Genomic DNA, 21,184 nt, shown 5'->3' with positions numbered 1-21,184 from the left:
ACCAGGCCAACAAGATAGGCAAAGGAAGGGAGAGAAGGGGAGAGGAAGCAGGCGGAAGCGGCGGAAGCGGGAGCACTGCGGCGGGGGTGGGATGGGGGGGAAACATCTGGAAGGCTTTGGAAGCACACCGTTTGGGTGCTGAACGCCCGGGAAGGATGCCGCGAGCCCAGGAGGCGAGGCAGCGGATGCGCGGGCCCCGAGCGCGAGCGCCTTAGTTGCTGTTTGCTCCTCTTTGAGGAAGGCGCCGGTTCCAGGCAGCTTCTTGAGCTTGGGCTCACGAGCGGGCCGGGCGCCTGAGCCACGCTCTGGGGCCTCGACGCCCACTCGGACGAAGCCCGGGGAGGAACCCCTGCGGGCGGCCAGCCAGCCAGGCGGGCCGGGCGGGGGTCCGTCCCCGCCCGCGTCCCGCCGCCTCGGCCAGCGCGCGGCGCACCCGCGGGGCCGCGCAGCGGGAGGCGCCTCGGGAGGGCTCCGTCTGGTCCCTCCCCCTCCCCCCGCGCCGACGCCGCCCGCCTCCCCGCCCCCCGCCCCCTGCGCGGAGCCCGGCCAGGAGCGCAGGGAGCCAGCGGCCCAACGCTGCATCATTCTGCACCGGCTGCGGCGCGGCCGAGGGAGCAGGTGGGGCGGCGGGCGCGGCGAGCGGAGCGGGCCCCGGGCGACCGCGGTGGCGCTGCCCGGAGACATGGCGGCCGCGCGCGCCTCTGAATAAGCATCGCCGACCCGCGCCGCAGCCAGGCCATGCCGCACCGCCGCTGACCGCGCGCAGGGCCGGCCCGAGGGACACAGGCTGGAGCAGCGGCCGCCTCGCCCCTGAGCCTCTCCCCTGGTTTTCCATGTTGCGTTTCTCGCCGGGCTCCCGGGCAGTGTAGCTGCGGCTGCCGGAGGGCAGTCAGGGCATTTCTCTGCTCCTTCATCCGGCCACACTTTTCCATTTTCTTCCTTCCCTCCTTAGTTTCCTCTCCCTTCCCCCCGCCTGCTTTGCATCCATCTCCCCCACCCCGTGACCCCCTCCTGCCTCCATCCACTGGGGCTATGGCCGCGGAAGAGGTATTGCAGACTGTGGACCATTATAAGAGCGAGATAGAGAGGCTGACCAAGGAGCTCACGGAGACGACCCATGAGAAGATCCAGGCGGCCGAGTACGGGCTGGTGGTGCTGGAAGAGAAGCTGACCCTCAAACAGCAGTATGACGAGCTGGAGGCAGAGTACGACAGCCTCAAGCAGGAGCTGGAGCAGCTGAAAGAGGTGAGTGGCCTGTCACCTCTTCCCTGCGCGGCCGGATCCCCCCACTCTTAGTACCCACTCATCATTTGTAAGGAAGTCGGAAAAGGATGCCATTGAGAGGACTGTTTCTTCATCTTAGAGCCCTTTGTAGATAAGAGAAGATTGAAAGAGTCCATTGTTTTACCCCCAAGAGAGAAATTGCCCAGGAAATGAATGTATAAGCTGGAATTTGGGAGGCGATGGCTGTTTAGGCGGTGGGGGAGGGAGATTCATAAGAGTCCTCAAGTCTCAGCACTCTAAGGCGACATGGAACTAGGTTGAAATGCGTAAATCAAACTTCTCAAAACTGCTGTTATATCAAATCCAGGTTTCAGCGACAATCCCATAATTTACAAAGGCGATGAGTGGGCCTGTGTTTCAGGTTTTAGAACCTATGGTACCTCAGCCTTCTGCTGAATGTAACCACTCCTTCTTGAGATTAGGAACTGTTATTAGAAGAACTCCCGGCCAATCCCATTTGACAAAGGCTTGATCAATCTTCATTCTACTTGGCTTTAGCTGTTTTTGTCATCCGGCTGCTGGGGGAAAACAACTCTACTGCTGGGTGTTGCTGCTGCCTTGACTTCACCTCTGAGTGAGGCTGGGCCATGCCCAAAGTCTTATAAGGTCACCCTGAGCAAGGAAGATTTAACTCCCCTACCAGTGGTCTGAAAGAATGGTATATATCAAATGTGTGGGTAGCCGTGCATTTCAGACAAGGCTCTTCTGTTTGAAATGGCTGTGTGTATAAAACCAGAATGTCACAAATGGACCATGTATATATAACACTTGTCCTCTTTAATCTCTTGGTATTTGGCTTCTTTTAAGACTGGCTAATGTATTGGAAGAAAATAAGTAGTGAATATCAAAGACTTAGAAGAATATACATATTGTTGAAGGAACTCAGTCTTTTTTTACCCAGTTTCTGGGATGGGAGGTAACCGGTCCTAAATGTAAATGTACACACCGCTTTTCTATGTGGCATGTCTTTATTTTTAGGTGCATATCGGCATTTAAAATGTTAATTCTAATTTGGTATATATAATGTTAATCAAACGTGTTTTTCTTATAATGTACTCAGTTTTTCAGAAGGTGTCTTGTTTTGTGTTATTACATTTCAAAAACATGACATGACATATCTAATCAACTTGCCTTCTAATTTAGTGCATAATATGGTAAGCATTTGTACTTTCAGGTATGTCTTATTTTTATTCTGATGCCTAGATGCCAAAAAATAAACATAAGGTAAAAACGCCAACCAGAAATCTGATTTTTGTTTGTTAGGCTGTAAATTTCTAGTTCATGTTTTCTTTGTTGTTCTTGTTTTTTCTGTTTTGTTTTGTTTTTACCATGTACGTGTCTGTTCTTAACTACAGTTGGACTTAATGGTATTTTCCAACTTAGGTTACGTCTTAAGCTGATATGTTTAAATTCAATAATGCTAAACCTTGTGAAGTCAGGAAGGTGATTGTAATTTTCAGAGATGTTTTGATGTTGTCACACTTATCAACACTGCTTTACCAAGACGAGGAATTGCAAACCAGGCAGTTAGCCATCACCTCCTTGATAAAGGTGGTAGACTTAATTTAATGAAATGGAATATAATTATTAACTGGCCTTCCTGCTTGATTCAAATAACCCTACTAGGATTCTTCTGTGTCACTGCGTTCATTGTGCATAGTAAACCTTAATGCAATTGTGTTTTGCCTTTACTAGACCATGAGCTCTTAAGGCAAGGAATCTGTCTTAGTTTATAATGCATCCAAAGTCTTTAATGCAAAAGCCCAGCATATAGTGAGCATACAAGAAATATTTTGTGAAAGAGTAAGTTTATACTGGAAGAAGATATACTTTATCAAGCATTCATTAGTCCATATTGGTTAGTGTCAGAGAAAGACTAAGAAAATTAAGAAGTATAGGAAGCGATTAGTATTAAAAACTACCTGTATTCTTTCATCAGCAGTAATAGGAAAAATGAGAAAAAATGTTTTGTAAGAATAGTGTGAGTGTTTTCTTAATAGGGAATAATGCAAATATCAGTTATAACTTTTTCTATAAAAAATTGAGGTATATTTTGTGCTATATAGCAGGAGGTTAATAAAAGTTTATCCAAATTATTTTCACCAAATGATACTTGTTTATGTATGTATTTTGAGTTGCATTTAGCATAAGTATAATTTAATTTTAGGTTCCCAATGAACTGGCTCATACGATTATATAAAAATGTATTTTAGGGTAATAAAATAATCATTATATATGATTATTTGATAGTGAGAGCTGTTATTTTTATCCTTTAAACATGATGTATACTTTAGTTGGGAGTAGTATTTAAATGAGCTAAATCTGTCTCAATAATATTACCTGTTTCAAAAGTAAATCCAAAATAATTGTGCAAACTGAGATATTGCAGTGATGATATCATATAGAAGCCATCCTTGAAAAATATGTTTTGTTAGTGCTCTGATTTTTCAAAAGGAAGTTTTGTTCGTTTGCAGGTATATATAGGAAATGATGATGTTCTGTACTATAAAGCCAAGTATAAAATCTTTGGTTTGTTTCCAGGCTGTTTCATCAGATATGATTCATTTAAAAGTAATTGGACCAGTTTATGGGAATGTCAACAGAAAAAAACTATGCTGTGTCCAAGTTGGACATTAGTAATTTGCAGTGTCGCGACACGCTCAGTCTTTGCAGGTCATGTTGTTTTCAAGTGTCAGCACCCAGCAATGCTGCTGCCCCCCTTCGCAGGCTGTACACAGCTGTGACTAAAGCAGGTGAGCAGTATTGCTGAAGATGTGCAGAATCAAGATGATGAATTTATTAATTTTTTTCTAGTTATTTTCTTCCCTGAGTCTGGATTGCTGTTTGGCTTGGCCTCATATCATTAGGGCTCTCTCTGCCCTGTGCCTGCATGACTGCTGTAATTCCAAAGGAACACACTTAGAAGAAAAGTACTAATGATGTGAAAAGAGTGACTTCTGACATCATAATGTTCTCCTTTTCATTATCTTTGGGGAGCTACACAAAGCACACGTCCACTAGAATACTTGACCATGGCTTCATGATTTCGTGAATAATGCTTCATTTTCATTGGCCTGAGGGGCACCCATACTCGGGTATGTTCAGAGCCTGGCTGATTGTATGTTTGGGATGTGTGTAAATCAGCACTCTGCCTGTCACCAAGGCCAAAATAGTGTTTGAAGAAGAGTCAAGGTTCTAAAATAACTTGAAAATTAAAAATAAACATTTATTTAAAAAAAACCTAGAACTTTAAGGGTTTTTGTTTTTGCTTTAAAAATATTTTAAATTTAAAATGTAGGAAAGTTTTAAAAGATCCCCTTAAAAAGGAATGATTCAGCATTCCTGGTAGCATTTTAGCAAACATGTCCGTGTGACAACGTTCGAAAAGTTTTGCAGCTAGGTTACAGTGGACTCTGTGCTAAGAATCCTCAACTCTTTCTCTCGTTTGTTTTCTCAACTGACACCCGCTGCTGAGGAAGCACTTTGTGGACACAGAGCAGCTTTTCCTCTTAGAGCCAACTTGATGCTTTTTCAGGACTATAGTTAAATCACTCAAGAAATAAACACTGAACTTACATACTTTTAGAAATTGGCACATTAGGGACTTGACGAAAGCCGTTTAACTACCTGAATTCATCTTTAAGCAAACTAATTTTTTTCCTCTTATGCTTAAGAAATTGTTAGTTTCTCTTCTCTTTGTAAATTCTGAATCATAAAATCAAATGGGGAAAAAACTGCCAGCTTTCTTTCCCAATCTGTGAATAAACATAGAGGAAAGTTATATTGAATTATCTAAGCTAGTTTTTCCCTCTCTTACTGTTTTTAAAGAAGAAATGTTACACTTATTATCACATTTATTATCAAATTAAGACATCTAAAGTATATGGACATATACTTTTGGAAAGTGTTTACAAGCAACCTCGACAAACAAACATCATCACTTTCAATTGTATTTCTTTTTTTTTTGATCCAGTTTCTCTAACTTGCACCATTTTTTTTTTTCCAACTCAAGATTTCATCTCTGGCAAAGTTATTTCTCAGGTACCATTTAGCAAGATTTTATAATCTCTCATCACATTCATCATATTTGCATGGACATATAAAGAAGCCATGGTTTGAAGGTTTTTTTCAGAATTTCATGCTCACAAATATTCTTCCCTATTTCCCCCTTAAACACATTTGTACTTTGTGGATATTGCATTCCAAGTTTGAAAATATAATAACTAACTTGCGTGTTGAAATGTGTAGTAAAGGACTTTCTCACAACTGAAATTTCACCTGTAAACATGGCTTTGAAGGAAAGGAGGGCATGGAGAGGTGTGTAGTCTGACTGTTAAGTAATTCATCATGCTAAAAGAGAAGTGGTAGGAGATGGAATTGGGAAAGTGACAGTGGCCATATTTTGTTTGGGGATGGGAAACCATTAAAAGGAAATGAAAGGAAACAGTAACTGTGTTTGGTGCCTTACATCTTACCTCATTTAATCTTCAAAGTAACTCAGAGCCTTATTGCCTTTTTTTACAGATAAGAAAATAAAGTAATAAAGCATTGAACTATGTATACAGCCCTGTTTAGGACTAGGCACTTTGCATACGTTATCTGTAATTCTTACAGCAATCCTTTTACAAGGTAGATATGGCTTGCATCATACAGAAGAGAAAACTTGGTCTTAGAGAGGCTAAGGGTCCTTCCCAGGGCTACAAAGTTAAGTGGTGAAACCTGGTTCCGGAAGAAGCCCACTTTCTTTGCACCTCACTACCTAGAGAGGCTCAAACACCTCAACCACATGTAGTTTAGAAGGTCATGGTGTTAGTCACATAGGGTGGATTGGAGCTGTGCGGGGCGGTAGGGGTAGTGGAGGGTAGGGCAAACTTGAGGGTGTTTACACAGTGTGTTGGATGTGACTGGTTGTGGGAAGTGAGGAAGAGAGTAGATTTGAGAATATCAGGATGGATTAGAAGGTGGTTCCATTCACAAAGGGAGGTTCTGGGGGAAAGAGCAATCTTAGAGGGTAAAGTTGATGCCTGAGTTATATGAGTTTTTGAAATGCATGTTTTCTTTGAGGGAAGGCATACGTTGCATGATATAAAGTACTCAACTCAGTTTAATAAAATGAATAATTTGTGCAATTGGTTGTCATTTTATTCAGACCTAATTTCCAGAATATGGAATGTACAAATAATTCAACAATGTTTTTACCAGTTAGTTTGACTGCATTCTCAATTAGGAGATGTGTAAACAGTGGGCAGGAAGCTGGGCTGGCACAGCGAGGAGGACCAGCCCTTGCAGAGCTCTTGGGTGAGGAGTGCGGGGAGCAATAGCACTCACCCCCCACTGACGGGTACTCGAGAGTGTGTCAGCACTTTTCCTTTTTTCTTTCTGTTTTTTTGACTCTATGAGTTTGATTGCTCTTTAAAAATTACAGTTGTGTAATTATGACAATTTGTGGCAACCATCCCAGTTAGGTAAGAGCATAGACAATTGAATAGTTTCCCCTTCCTCTCTTCCCAGTCCTGTCTCTATTGCTAATACTTTGGTGAGTAGTCTCTTGTTTTAAATATCTTTAAACATAAATTCATACGCAAGTTTTTTTTGTTCTTATTCTTTAGTTTGTATAAAAATAGAATCATGCCATATGTATTACTCTGTAACCTGACATTTTTATTTAATAGTATATTCTTTTAAAATGCCGATATTTCTAGGGCAGTGCTGTAATTTTAAGGCACTGATGTTTCAAGTGTGAAGCAAATGGGACTGATTAGGGAAGAAAACTAGAGAGCCTGTGGTTGGCTCTGGAGGCTGGGAGGGGTGGGGGGGGGGGTGGCCAGGGTCTTCCCTAAGGATAGCTTGGGTGGCCTGTGAGAGAGAAAACTAGTGTAGGTGTGTGTAAAAGAAACTGATGGAGTTTGGTTGGTTGCCCCATGGCAGGCCTTGTGATATACCAAGGGAAAAGATGGGAAGTTTTATGGGTGAATTAGCAGCGATTTTGATTTCTTGTCTTCCTGGCTGGTGTTGGAGCTACATGGATCCCATAATAGGTGGCTGGTGTCCATGGCCGGCAAGGGCTGGTCCTGCGGTGTGGCCACATCCTGTCCGTGCTGGGTCTTGGGGAGAAGCCAGGATGATGCAGGCAATTGGGCCTCATTACGTTATCCCATCTTTGCCCTGTGATAATTGAGGGGTTTTTTTTCAACTTCTTATAAAAAATTATTTTTATTGTACTATTTTGGTTGTAATTATAAAGATGATTTACTTTTATTGAAGACAGTAAAGTACACAAATGTATGAAGAAAATTAAAGCCACCTATAATTTTTATTAGTCCAGTATTTTATAATCTGCAGTCAACTGTTTTATATAATATACCAATCAGAGTTTTTTTTTTGTTTTTTTTTTGCTTTAGATTGTCCATTACTTCTTTTTTTTAAACACAGGCTTCATCAGAGCCATGTCCGTTACTTCTTGTTCTGTTTCATTTATTCATTCAGAAGTTGTTACTGAGTGGCTGCTATGTTGGCGCTGTGCTGTGCTGAAGATACAGGGTTGAATAAGGCAGGCAAGATGGAGCTGCCTGTTGGAGCCTATGGGAGACAGCAGCAAGCATAGGCGCACAGCAGATGTGAGAAATGCCGGGAGTGGAGACATGGGGGCTGGCTGGGGAAGGCGTGATCAGGAAACGCCTCTCCCCGGAGGTGACATTTGAGCCCAGACCTGAATGATGAGAAGGAGCCGGTCATGTGGAAATTGCAGAAAGTGATTTTCTTAGGAAGAAGGACAAGTACAAAGACTGTGGAACTCGGTTGGTGGTTTTTAGGGGAAGTGGGGGGCCACCATACCCTGTAAAAATAACCATTTATTTAAAGAAGGTGTGGTCCACGGGAATGCTACTCAGCCATACAAAAGAATGAAATTTGGTATTTGCAACAACATGGATGGACCTGGAGGGGATTATACTTAGTGAAATAAGTCAGACAGAGAAAGACAAATACTGAATGTTATTATTTATACGTGGAATCTAAAAAATAAAATGAATGAATGTGTCAAAGCAGAAACAGACTCACAGGTATAGAGAACAAACTAGTGCTTACCAGCAGAGAGAAGGAAGGGAGGGGCAAGACAGGGAAAGGGGATTAAGAAGTACAGACTACTATGTATAAAATAAATAAGCTACAAGAATATATTGTACAGCACAGGGAATATAGCCAGTATTTTATAATCACTTTAAATGTAGTATAATCTATGAAAGTTTTGAATCATTATGTTATACACCTGGGAACTAATATAATATTGTAAAGAAATTATACCTCCACAAAAAAAGGAAAATTAAAATAGCCGTTCATTTGAAAAATGACCGTCCATAATGGAGTGTACTGCCTTTAGATTCTTCAAATGAGATTTTGGAGCTCGACATCGAAAGTGTTTGTGCAGAGCCTAGATACCCCCTGAGGTCTTCTTTTTGAAGAGGTGACTTTCAATACAGACTACTCATTGGGATCAGCTGGGTGATTTATAAAACTACCACTGCCTAGACCCCACCCTGAGACAGTTCAGTCAGTCATTGGAAGTGGAGAGGGGTTTCAGTATGTTAACCCCACTGCCCTCATAGGTGCAACCAGGGCTGAGAGCATCTCTCCTAGAAACTTCCAACTCTAGGAGTAAGTGTCTCCATCGTTATAGAAGTGTTTGGTAAGAAAAACTGGGAAGTTATAAGCTAGTATGCAAACCTCAATCACAGTCTTTTTACTTCTCTGTTTTCTATAAATGAAGATGCTGGGAAAGCCTTTCAGAAAACCAACAAACATCATCAGAAACTTAACTGCTTAAGATGCATGCTAAAAGTGTAATTTTCGATCCTTCAGGATTGTTTGAAGTTTCTTTTAAAAGTTATTTGTCTGCTTTGTTGTGTCTGTTTTGTTGCTCTATTTTGTTTGCAGCTGTTTATACGAGCTTCACAAGTTCATAAGTAGAATTTAAAAAAAAATTGCTTTGATGGTTGATCTTTAACTTGTGGGGTTATTTTCACTTGTTTTTTTGGTTATACATACTTACTGTTTTCAGACATTATGGAGAAAAAGCACTACTCTAAAATGTAATATTTAACTGCTGTGTTTCTATCTTTATATTTAGAATTGAAAAAAAAAGAGACCTGTTTACTTTTATGGGGAGTACACAATAACAGTAGCAATTTCCTTAAGAATGTTTTGTTGCACAGTTTGGCGTGGGTCTGTAAATAGAAGGTTCAGAATGATGGGTCTTTGTTTTTCTCTGGCATACTGCAGACTAATGTGGAATCAAATGCCACTGCTGAAGAGCTCTTAGCCGTCAATTTTTGAAATTGAAAGAGGTTTATATTATAACATGAATGTGCCTTCTTGATAAGCCTCACTGATTGCCATTCTCTAGATAGTTTTAGGAGATTTTTTGAAGTTGACTTCGATGTGAGGTAACTAGATGGAGACAGACAGGATAAGTCTAATCTTGTACATGGCTTTTTTTTTTTTTTTAATATTTATTTATGTAGGCTGTGCCGAGACTTAGTTGCGGCACATAGGATCTTTGTTGCTGCGTGTGGGATCTATAGTTGCGGCATGTGGGCTCTTTTAATTGCCGTATGCATGTGGGATCTAGTTTCCTGACCAGGGAGCAAACCTGGGCCCCCTGCATTGGGAGCTCCAAGTCCTAACCACTGCACCACCAGGCAAGTCCCATAATCTTGTACATGGCTTCTTTTGATGAGCTGAAGACACCGCCGTCTTACAGATTATCTGTTTGGTATACATGGACATTTCCCCCCCTTTAAATCATAATCTGATGTTCTTTCTGCTAATGCCTGTGTGTGTGCAGAGCCTTTAAGCTCAAAACCTGAAGGAAATATAATTAGGAAGAAAAAGCAACCATTAGAGAGAAGAAAAAAGGCTATAACACACTTGAAAACTAATTATAAATGCTTTTAAATTGTTGGCCCTTTGGATTATATTTTTAAGTTGATCAAGTGTTGGTGATTCACAGTTAACTATGGTTTAATGATCTCATTCTAATGATCTGAACAGCAGTAACCCTTTTTGTTAATATTTTAAAATAATTTAGAACTAGAGCCCTTTTTTGAGAGAGTTCTCAGGTTCCCCCCTCCCCTTTTCTTAAAATGTTTATTTATTTATTTATTTGGCTGCACCAGGTCTTAGTTGCAGCCTGTGGGACCTAGTTCCCTGACCAGGGATTGAACCCAGGCCCCCTGCATTGGGAGCGCAGAGTCTTAGCCACTGGACCACCATGGAAGTCCCTCAGGTCCTCTTAATCACTGCATTTATTTCCAGTCAAGTTTTATGTGCTTTTTTCATTTTAGCCAAATAAATATTATATCTTTGCAAGTCACATTGAAGTGTTTGGGATAATATGAGCTATTATGTGCTAAAATGGAGACCAGGATCTCAAAACCACAATTACATTTTTAGACAGTGGTTACAGTGAGACATTTCAGGAAATGACAATGAAAAGAACTGTCATCATTAATCAATTCCAAGTGAAAAATTTTTAAGTTGCATTTTAATTTGTGATGCTAATGTGATTTAGAAATATGGACAGTGGACACCAAAGTAAATACCATGAGCAGGTAGGTCATTGCATAAAGCTAATAACTAAGGTTCATTCATTCTTTCCTGCAGTAACAATATATTTCATACCTCCTATGTGTTAGGCACAAATCTAGGTGCTGAGAATACAGCGGAGACAAGCCCAACAGAAATATCCATGCTCATGAAGCTTACATTCGCAGGAGCATGGAAGAGGAGACAATAAACAAAATGAATAAGTAAAATAGAATGTTAAATGGTCCTAAATGCTATAGAGAAAAATAGAGCAGGGAAGGAGGAGAAGGCGTGTGACATGGGGAAATGTCAGAGAAAGCCTCCTGGGCAGGGACGGGCAAAGAGGCTGTCTGGCTGGAGGGGAGGGGGGGCGGTGTGTGAACAGCAGATGAGGTCAGAGAGGAAATGAGTGTCAGCTATGCAGCAGCTTTTAAATAGTTACCAGGACTTCGGCTTTTGCTCTGAGTGATGTGGGAAACTTGGAGGATTTGAGCACAGCAGTCACAGTGTCCTATGCTTTTTCTCCCCCACCTGTGTGTACATTCAAGGAGTGTGTAACCTCCTTCAGGGAAAAGGAGTTTAAATTAACCTGGCTGCTCATGAGGTTGGTGGCATTCTCCTCCCCGCCTCCCCCACAGCAAGTGTTTAAGAGACAGGTATGGTATTGCATTCATTTAGGCTGAAAAAAAAAAGATGAAGTAATTAAGACAGTTATTTTGAAACGAGGTTGAACGAGACTACTTGTTTTAAAAATAACCATTTGTTTGACTAATTAAATCAGCTTACTAAAAAAGATACTGAGTTGACTTGCCTGGTTCCTTGAACCGGAATCTGTACCTAACTTTCTTCTACTCTCTGCCCCTTATTCTGGACCATGTGAGCCAGTAGGTAGACTTTAGTCTCACGTGACACAAAGACTGTAAGGACTGTTTAACGTTGTATTACTGATTCTGTGCCACAGTTGATATTCTAGCTCCTGAGGGACTGGAATGGAAGCTGGTCATTCATTCATTCACTCACTCATTCACTCATTCATTCACTCACTCATTTACTCATTCCTCACTCATTCACTCATTCATTCACTCACTCACTCATTCACTCACTCATTCACTCATTCATGTATTAAATATTTAGAGAGCATCAGTCATGTGCCAAGTTTATGCTGGGTGTACAAAAATGAGGGGGACACGGTCTTTATCTTTAAGTTGTTATTTGCTGTTAGAGGCAAAAGACATGAGCAAATGTGATGAAAGTATTATATTGGAAAGATCATGGGTTTTTGAGTCAGAACAAACTGTATTTGAATCTGTTTAGTTGCTCTGGGATCTTAGGCTAATACTTGAAACTCTACGAATCTCACTTTCCTCCTCTCTAAAAGAGAGGAAGATAATAACTATAGATGTTAAAGGAAAATCCACGTAAAGCATTTAATATAGTCCCTGACACATAGTAAGCACCTGATACATGATGGATGTGATGGCGATAATAATTCATTATAATAATAAAGTAGTGAAAAGAGTAATGTGTTGGCTGTGTTTGATAGGACCCCAAAGTGTAGGGCAGCAAACTTAAAAGAATCAGAGAAAACTTTCTGATCAGGGCAAGGTTTGAGGGGGCGTGAAGAACAAGGAGGGATTTTCCAGATGAGGGGCGGAGTCACTCGGGAGGAAGAAACTGGCTGCAAAGGAAAGATCGTTGCTCATCGTGTCTGTGTTGTTGCGGGTGGTATCTGAAATGGGATGAGGGGTTGGGAGGTGAGCCAGGGGAGGTGGTTTGGGGTCAGACGAGGAAGGGCCGTGTAACGAGGCTTGTGAGCACATCGCCACCCACCCCCCCGCACCGCTCCGCTCTTCCCCGCCCCGCTCCGCTCCGGCCTGGCTGACAGTGATGGTGTCTGCACGGGAAGGTGAAAAGTACCTCCAACTCACAAGGTCTGGAAGTCTCTGCTGCTCCCGGGCCGCGTTTGGTGTGTTTTAGGGTTTGTTTTAGCCTCCTGGCCTCTTGTGAATTGGAGAGTGGCAGCTTCCCAACGTTTCCCCATTGGGACCGGGTGGCCTGATTGCCCCTTCTGTGTGGGTCCTCCGTACCTCGGTCCTTCCATGTGTATGGGCTGCTCCTGCTCCGAGACCCTCATGCTCAGACACCCTCGATTCCTGACTCTCTCGGCTCCGAGAGCCACGTGTCCTGCGGTCTTGACTTCAGTTCCAACCTGTTGATCAGACCTCGAATGTTGAGCTCTGTCCATTCTAGACTTAATATTTCCTTGCTCGGTGGCTTTACTTCTTCGGCTGTTTTCCTCCTCGCTTGTCTTTTCTCTGCGGTGCCATTGATTGAGCTTCAGCCTCCATTCTGCAGCTTTTCTGGAAGGGTCTCCCTTCTGCCTCTGGAACGGGGTCAGACCACTTGTGGGGGTGCTAGGCGGCTTGATCTGTACACCACGGGAAAACTATTGACAGTGTCAAAGCAGGAGAGTGACATCATTAACTTCATGTTCGAAAACAGTGATTTTTTGGCTTCTGATTCTGACAGTACCGTGGTCTAGGACCTCTGACTAACCCCTCTGCTGGGAACAATTAAAAATGCTGATAAAATATAAAACTAACCTTTAAAATGCAAGAATGAATTGACTTCTTAGGAAGAATGCTCAGAGGCTAAAACTGAATTAAAGCAAGAACATTTCAAAGTAAGCAGTACATGAGTGCTTTTGCCTTGAGTGCACTTATTCCCTGTAGCTTTATAAAAATTCTGCCCTTGGTTATTTTCTTTCTTTCTTTTTTTTTTTTAATTATTTTATTTTATTTTTTTTTGGGGGGGGTACATCAGGTTCAATCATCTGTTTTTATACACATATCCCCGTATTCCCTCCCTTCCTTGACTCCCCCCCCTCGAGTCCCCAAGTTATTTTCTTCTTATCACAGTCATTGGAAAAATTAATTTCTATACCAGTTCCCAATTAACTGGTCCATTTAGTAAAAAATAATATCATACCCCTGGAAAATTTAAAACTTTTATGGAAAAGGCTCAGATGAACTATTACATAAGTAAGAATTCATTTCTTTTTATCATCTTACATTATTTAATTTTTCATATTATGAAAAATGCAATTGTTTCTCTTACTTAAAAAAACCTTCAGATAGTTTTAAATCAATAATTTTCCCCTTATATAGCTTAATTGTATTTTCAAGTTAAAACTATTTGAGAATTTTCCCCTTCAGAATCTAATATTAGCAATATGGAGAGCAAAAGCTCAGCAATGCAGCATCATATTTAAAACTCTCTATTTACATTAAAAAAATAAGACTTCCCCAGTCCCTTTTTTCTCCCTGTATAGTTTTCTTTCTCTTCTTCTTTTTAAGATTTATTATTTATTTATTTTTTATTTTTGGCTGCGTTGGGTCTTTGTTGCTGCACTCGGGCTTTCTCTAGTTGCAACAAGTGGGGGCTACTCTTTGTAGCAGTGCACTGACTTCTTATTGCAGTGGCTTCTCTTGTTGTGGAGCATGGGCTCTAGGCGTGTGAGCTTCAGTAGTTGTGGTGCATGGGCTCAGTAGTTGTGGCTCTCGGGCTCTAGAGTGCAGGCTCAGTAGTTGTGGTGCATGGGCTTAGTTGCTCTGCGGCACGTGGGATCTTCCCAGCCCAGGGCTCGAACCCGTGTCCCCTGCATTGGCAGGTGGATTCTTAACCACTGTGCCACCAGGGAAGCCCTCTCATCTTTTATCCTCTCACTTTCCATTAACTTTACACCAGAATATCAAGGATTAAATGGATCATGAAAAAATGAACTCTAATTAGGAGAAAATTCCTGGGAACATTTATTAGATGTCATTGTGGAGGAAACCTTCCTAAGCAAGATATAAAACTGAGAATCAGAAGGCAAGACTGGCACATTCGGTTATATAGAAATTTTTTTTAAGAAAAGTTGAGATAGGCACCATAAACAAAAGTGGAATACAGACAACAAATTGGGTGGAAAAAATGCAACGTGATCGACTTACAAAGGATTATTATCCTTAATATACAGCTACTCTGAGTTGATTGAAAACAACAATACAGTAGAAAAAGGGCAAACACTGTAACTAGACAAACAGAAGAGGGTTTGCAAATAATCAGTAAACGTGTAAAAGATACTCAGTATCAGTAGTCAGGGAATGCCAATTAAATAATAGTGAGTTTTCACTTTTTTACCAATCAACTTACAAAAATTTTAAATGTTGATAATATACAGTGTTGCAAAGTGTGTGGAAATGTGAACATTCTTATACATTGTTTGTGGGAGCATGAATTGCTGTGAGCTTTGAGAATGTGATTTGGCAGTCTGTATTAAGATATAAAATGCAGGGAGGGGGAGTCGAGGGAGGGAGGGAATACGGGGATATGTGTATAAAAACAGATGATTGAACTTGGTGTACCCCCCAAAAATAGTAAATAAATAAATAAAATTAATTTTAAAAAATGATATAAAATGCACAGTCTCTCACAAACTGTAGGTAAATGTATACCAGTCCTCAAACACCATGCATCAAAGAGAAGCACTGGTTAGCATTTAGTATCTAATTAGACCCTATCCAAACATACATCATATATGTGTGGAACATAAAAGGAATCAAATTATACTCATTCTCCTTGCATAGCCTAACAGATTTCTATATGTTTAAATAAAATCATATCTTAAAATCTAGATGTAATGCCACACATCCCCACTTATCACTTCTCCCTTAGCCCATTTCGTAGCCCTGGTTTGAACTTTTGATTTAGTGCTTTCGAAGTGTGATTTAAACAAAAAAATGTATGTTGCATAATTTTTCAACTCTTCTTGGTCTTGTGAATATGTTTGTGAGCATTTTTGACAAGTAATGCTCCTTCTCTATCCTTGCGGATTCAGGAGTTGCTCCTTTCAGAGCAAAGAGACTACCACCATCTGTGCTTCTTGTTGTCCTCAGAAGCAGTCCTGCCGTTGGGCTTCTGACCCTATTGGCAGAGACCCTATTGGAAGAAGAAGTAATACGTTTACTCCAAGGTTGACAAAAATACTCATAAGAAAACCCTCTTTCACATTCTGTGAATGAGTTAAGTGATGACTTGGGACGTTTTAAACTTACTGTTACCTCTCCATATTTATGGATTTATGTAAAAATAAAAGTTGCGGCATGTAAAAACAACTCTGAGTGAGAATCCATTACCAAAAAGAAAACTTGATGTAGAAAAAAAATAACTAGAAATGAAATGAAGGTTAGATGACACTGTATGTCAAAATGAAGTTTTTCTGCATTCCTAATCCTAAGTAAAGAAAATTGCTGTGAACATTTGTTTATTTCACAGATGATTATTGAACACCTGCCATGTCCTAGGCACTGTAATTAGGTGCTGGGGGTATATCGTTCCTGCCCTCGGGGGCTTGACATCCTAGTTGGGGAGAAAAGCATAAAAGAGTAAGGAAATAAAGAAATTATTTTGCATAATGATGTGGGCAAAAAAGTGAAGAAAGCAGGGTAAAGAAATAATGAGAGTAAATTATTCTGCACGGGTATGCTGGTGGGGGAGGCTATTTTAGAAATGAGGACCAGACGTGGCCTTTCAAAGGCGACGACATTTCAGGCTGAGAAAGAGCAAGCCTGGAAAAGATTTCAGTGTCCCAGGCTGAAAGTAGCAGCAAAGGTAAAGACCTTGAGGTTTGAATGAGCTTGGTTTTACTGGCATTTTGGGTGCAGTAGCCTTTATAGGGCAGAGCTGTGCTATGCATTGTGGGGCCTGGGGCTCCTGGAGGATGGTGAGCATCCCTGGAAGGAATCAAATTATACTCATTCTCCCTCCCACAGTGTTGCCAGGGTGTCCCTGTGTTTATGAAAATGCTGTTGCTGTACAGCACGGTGACTATAGTTAACAATACTGTATTATATGTTTGAAAGTTGCTAAGGGAGTAGGTTTTAGTTCTCATCACAAGAAAAAAAAATTGGAGCTATGTGAGGTGATGGATGTTAACTAGACTTATTGTGGTGATCATTTTGCAATCTATACATATAACAAATCAACTTGTACACCTTAAAACCGACACAATGTTATATATCAATTATATCTCAATTTAAAAATTAAGAAAATAATAAACACAGAATAAACCAAAAAAACACCCTCACACTTTCCGAACACCTCCTCTCCCCCCAGGGTGGGACCATACTCCCCTCAATAGAGAACTCCTGCAATCCAGAGCGAAGGGCTGGTAGGGGTGTTAGAGAGGAGGGTGGAGCAGTGGACAGCGACCGGGTCCTAGAGCGCTGACGATAAGTCTGGACTTTATTTTAAGCATAACGGGCAGCCACTAGAGTGACACAATCTGGTAAATATTTCAGGAAGATCACTCTGGCACTTCCTTGCAGACTGTCCAGGGAGCGAGGCAAGTGAGGAGGCTGCTGCAGTAGTTCCAGCATTAGGTTATGGTAGTTTGGGCTGAGGGAAGATCTACTTGGGGGTGAGAAAAGAATGATTCAGGATGCATGTTGAAGGATTTGCTAATTAATTGATTGTGAGAGCAAAAGAAAGGGAGAAATCAGGATGGCTCCTATGTTTCTTTATAACGAGCTAAGAAGAATATAAAGAAATCATATGAAGAGATATGAAAATGAAGGCATAAATATTTCATGATTAAATTTAGGAGATGAAATATTTCATATTTATTTGAATTTGAAGATTCTCATGGATCCCAATTTTGATGCTTTGTTTAAAAAAGAATTTTAAAGTGTGTCTGCCAGAGCATTTAACATTTGGAAAGGATTCATGACTTTGACAGAAAAACAAGCATCATCCTATAGTTATTATGCTCTGTGATATAATTTGCTGGACTTACATTTGCTACATTTCATGATACACATTGTGTGTAGCTGTATTTCATTTTATTACAAAGCTAAAATGTCCCTTTTCTTCCTAAAAATAAAACAAACTAGCCATATGTACACTTCTGACATTTTGTGAAGGCAACCTCCTCCACTTACTAAAATGGATGTCAGTATTTTTTTAAACTAAAGAGTTAATCATTTATAGGAAGCAATGTGTGTACTCTAGATTAGAAACATGGAGACTGGAGCATAAATATATCCTTATATTGGAATTGAAGTAAAAAAATGTGACTGGTACAAATAACAGCTTTCTTTCCCCTCTGCTGTGGATCTTTGTTGACTTCCTTGCAGTGCTAGATCATGTTGTAGTCTCTGCAGGCCCAGGAGGCAAGTGTATCAGACTGTGAAGAACCTGATGTGACCTTAGTCTGCATTAACAGAAACACTGTCCATAATGTGATGGTAAATGTCCGTCTGTCCAACCCTGGAATGTTGTGTTCTAGGTATAATGATCCAGGCACCAATGGGTGGCAGATACAAGGATACAGAGCTCAACTTAATATGAAGAACCTTCCTTTATGGAAGACAGCAGGGGGAAAAGTGACAGGTTTTCTGAGGAGAGAGACTTCCTTGTTGGCTAATGCAGATGTTTAAGTAGAAGCCAAAAAGCTATTTGGTAGGGATGTTAAGGAAGTGAGTCAGGCACTGATGGATTTGGGAACAGAGGATGTCTAAATTGTTTTCAGCATTGTAGCTCCACCACTGAACATGCCTGTCTCACTAATACTGCAGAATTAGAATAAGGTCCTGAAGACAACAGCTGCACCAGTCCTGTCGTTTGTTTTGCAATGGCTGCTTGGTTGTTAAACTCTGCAGGTGAAATACCAGAGTGATGGAGAGCAGTGCCAGTGAGACTGGCCACCTCTCCTCCAGAGTAGAGATCACAAACTGGTACCCCACAGGCAAAGCCAGCCTGGTGATTTAGAAACATTTGATGCAGGGAGCTTCTTTTTTTTAATAGTAAGGAGAGTCATGTAAAAAATCTGGATTTCAGAGCTCGCTCAAAAAATTGGAAGATTTCACAAAGCCCTGGGCCCACATTTCTTCATGACATGAGTGGGCTGGAGCCGAGCCTCTCTCCTTCACAAAGGGCACGAGCCTCCAGTTCACCACAATCCCCACCCTTCTGTCTCTTCCATAACTCCTTACTGCCCACCTCCCTCATCTGTATCATCTGTTGGGGGGTTTTTCATTTTGGCTGCATGGCTTGTGGGATCTTAATTCCCCAACGAGGGATCGAACCCATGCCCCCTGCAGTGGAAGTGCGGAGTCCTAACCACTGGACCACCAGGGAATTACTTGGCATTTGAGTTTTGACTTCTGATCTAGATACTGACACTCTTGCTCTTCTATGAAAAAAAGAAAGAAAGAAAGAAAGAAAGAAGAAAGCAGGGACTTCCCTGGTGGCACAGTCGTTAAGAATCTGACTGCCAATGCAGGGGACATGGGTTCAGTCCCTGGTCCGGGAAGATACCACATGCTGCAGAGCAACTAAGTCCGTGCACCACAGCTACTGAGCCTGTGCTCTAGAGCCCATGCTTCGCAACAAGAGAAGCCACTGCAATGAGAAGCCCTCGAACCACAACGAAGAGCATCCCCTGCTTGCTGCAACTTAGAGAAAGCCCTCGGGCAGCAACGAAGACCCAGTGCAGCCAATAAAGAAAGAAAGGGAGGGAGGGAGGGAGGGAGGAAGGAAGGAAGGAAGGAAGGAAGGAAGGAAGGAAGGAAGGGGAGAAGAAGGAAGCAAAGTCAAGAATGAGAAAGCAGAAGAGCTGGAGGTGAATCATTGTGCCTCAACAAGAGCCCTGGACTTGGACTGAAAGGATCCAAGTTTTAGTCTGAGTCTCCCTCTTATATCTTAAAGCCTCCATTTCTTCATCTACTGAATAGGAACAGTAAACAGGACTGTGTTTCTTTTTGAATGAGATGGTACATGCAGGAGCACCTGGCACAAAACTTTGCCCAAAGTGCACGCTCTGGTTAGCTGGCATCTCACTATGCCCTCCTGTAAAACCCGAGGCAACTCTGATGTTCTCCTGTTTGGCCATTGTTGATTTTCATGTCTGTTTTCTCTTTGTGTCTTATTCAACTTTATATCACCAAGCACTGAACGTGACATTTTGATGAATGAATGGAGTGAATTTTGAGAGTGAGCAAAGAGAGAACAGAGAGAGAGGAGATGACCCCCCCTTCCTCTCCTTCCCAGATCCCCAGTCTCCTTGTCCTGCCCTGAACTCCAGTCTCTCTAGAAGAGAGACTTACCGGGACCACTGTGCACCCAGGTTGAACATTGTAAAGAAATTAAGAAGGTGCTTCTTTGTTAAACATATCCCAGCTGTTATTTAGGAGCTTTGCTATCAGGTTTGCTGAAGGCTCCTGAAATAGTTACTAATACCTGGAGGTATAGCACTGTTTTGGTTTATCATGACTCTGGTTTTCACTGAATACTTAGTATTTTAAAGTAGTTGTTTTGCTAACACGTTATTTTGCTTTTGTGACCTGAAACAACACTCTCAAATATTTACTGTGTTGATTCTTTACTCAGATACATAATTTTTCTGTATTTTTCAAAAAGGAAAAAAAAATCATAGTAGAAAAAAGGAAAAGAAGGTAGCATGTTTGGTGGTATGTTTCAGCTGGAGCATCTGGCCTGATTATCTGACATCACAGAAAGCCTTTCTGCACCTAGTGTCAGCATGTGCAACCAATGTGACTTTTTGTTACTGTATTATAATAATACTTGGGTATATCTGCTTGATTATATGGACTGTGTTTGTATGTTTTCTAGCAGTGTGGCTGTAGAAAGTGTTCTAAACTTTGTCAGGAAACCTGAGTTTTAATTCCAGTTCCCTATTTACTGGCTAGGAGACTGAGACCAAACATTTAAACTGTTATAATTGCAAAATTGTGTCTACTGCCTACTGCATACCAGGTAGTCGGCTAAATATGTAGTCTGTCTGATCTCAACACCTTGATAGTCTATGAAGTAGATGTTTTTATTATTTCCATTATATAGATGAGAATACTGAGTCACCGATGGAGGTAGCTTGTCTAGTTAATGATGGAACCAAAATTTGAGTGGGGCAGTGTAACTTCAAAACTTGCATTTTTAGCAATAGTAATAATATCAGCGATAATACTGCTATAATGGTAGAAGTCATAACTTGGACTAACCTAGTGCTGGTTGTGTGGCAGGCAGTTCTCCAAGCGTGGTACATTCATTTAATTTAGTCAAGCTCATTGAGCTGTGCTTGCTTAGTTCATAGACTTGTTGTGAGTATTAAGTGTGAATTGTGTGTGCCATAGAAATTGTAAATTAACTGAAGTCCTTGGGTGGCATTATTGTACATTTACACATAAAAATGAAGAATTTTATGATTTTGAGGGGAATTCCCTGGTGGTCCAGTGGTTAGGACTCGGTGCTTTCAATC

General features: G+C 41.3%; 1 protein-coding gene across 5 annotated transcripts in view; it reads left to right on the top strand.

Moving 5' to 3' along the window:
- The first annotated feature begins 610 nt into the window (after positions 1-610).
- Positions 611-21,184, top strand: part of BICD1 (BICD cargo adaptor 1) — a 222,578-nt gene continuing 202,004 nt past the window's right edge. For all 5 annotated transcript variants that reach the window (XM_057703229.1, XM_057703232.1, XM_057703227.1 and 2 more), the window contains exon 1: positions 611-1,245. In XM_057703229.1, coding sequence (XP_057559212.1) covers positions 1,033-1,245 — 213 coding nt within the window. In that variant the 5' untranslated portion in view covers positions 611-1,032. The remainder of the gene's footprint in view (positions 1,246-21,184) is intronic.

The sequence above is a fragment of the Hippopotamus amphibius genome, chromosome 12, assembly GCF_030028045.1.
Source record: "Hippopotamus amphibius kiboko isolate mHipAmp2 chromosome 12, mHipAmp2.hap2, whole genome shotgun sequence".
Lineage (NCBI taxonomy): Eukaryota > Metazoa > Chordata > Mammalia > Artiodactyla > Hippopotamidae > Hippopotamus > Hippopotamus amphibius.
The sequence above is the reverse complement of the archived record's forward strand: the minus strand, read 5'-3'. Positions and strand labels throughout refer to the sequence as shown.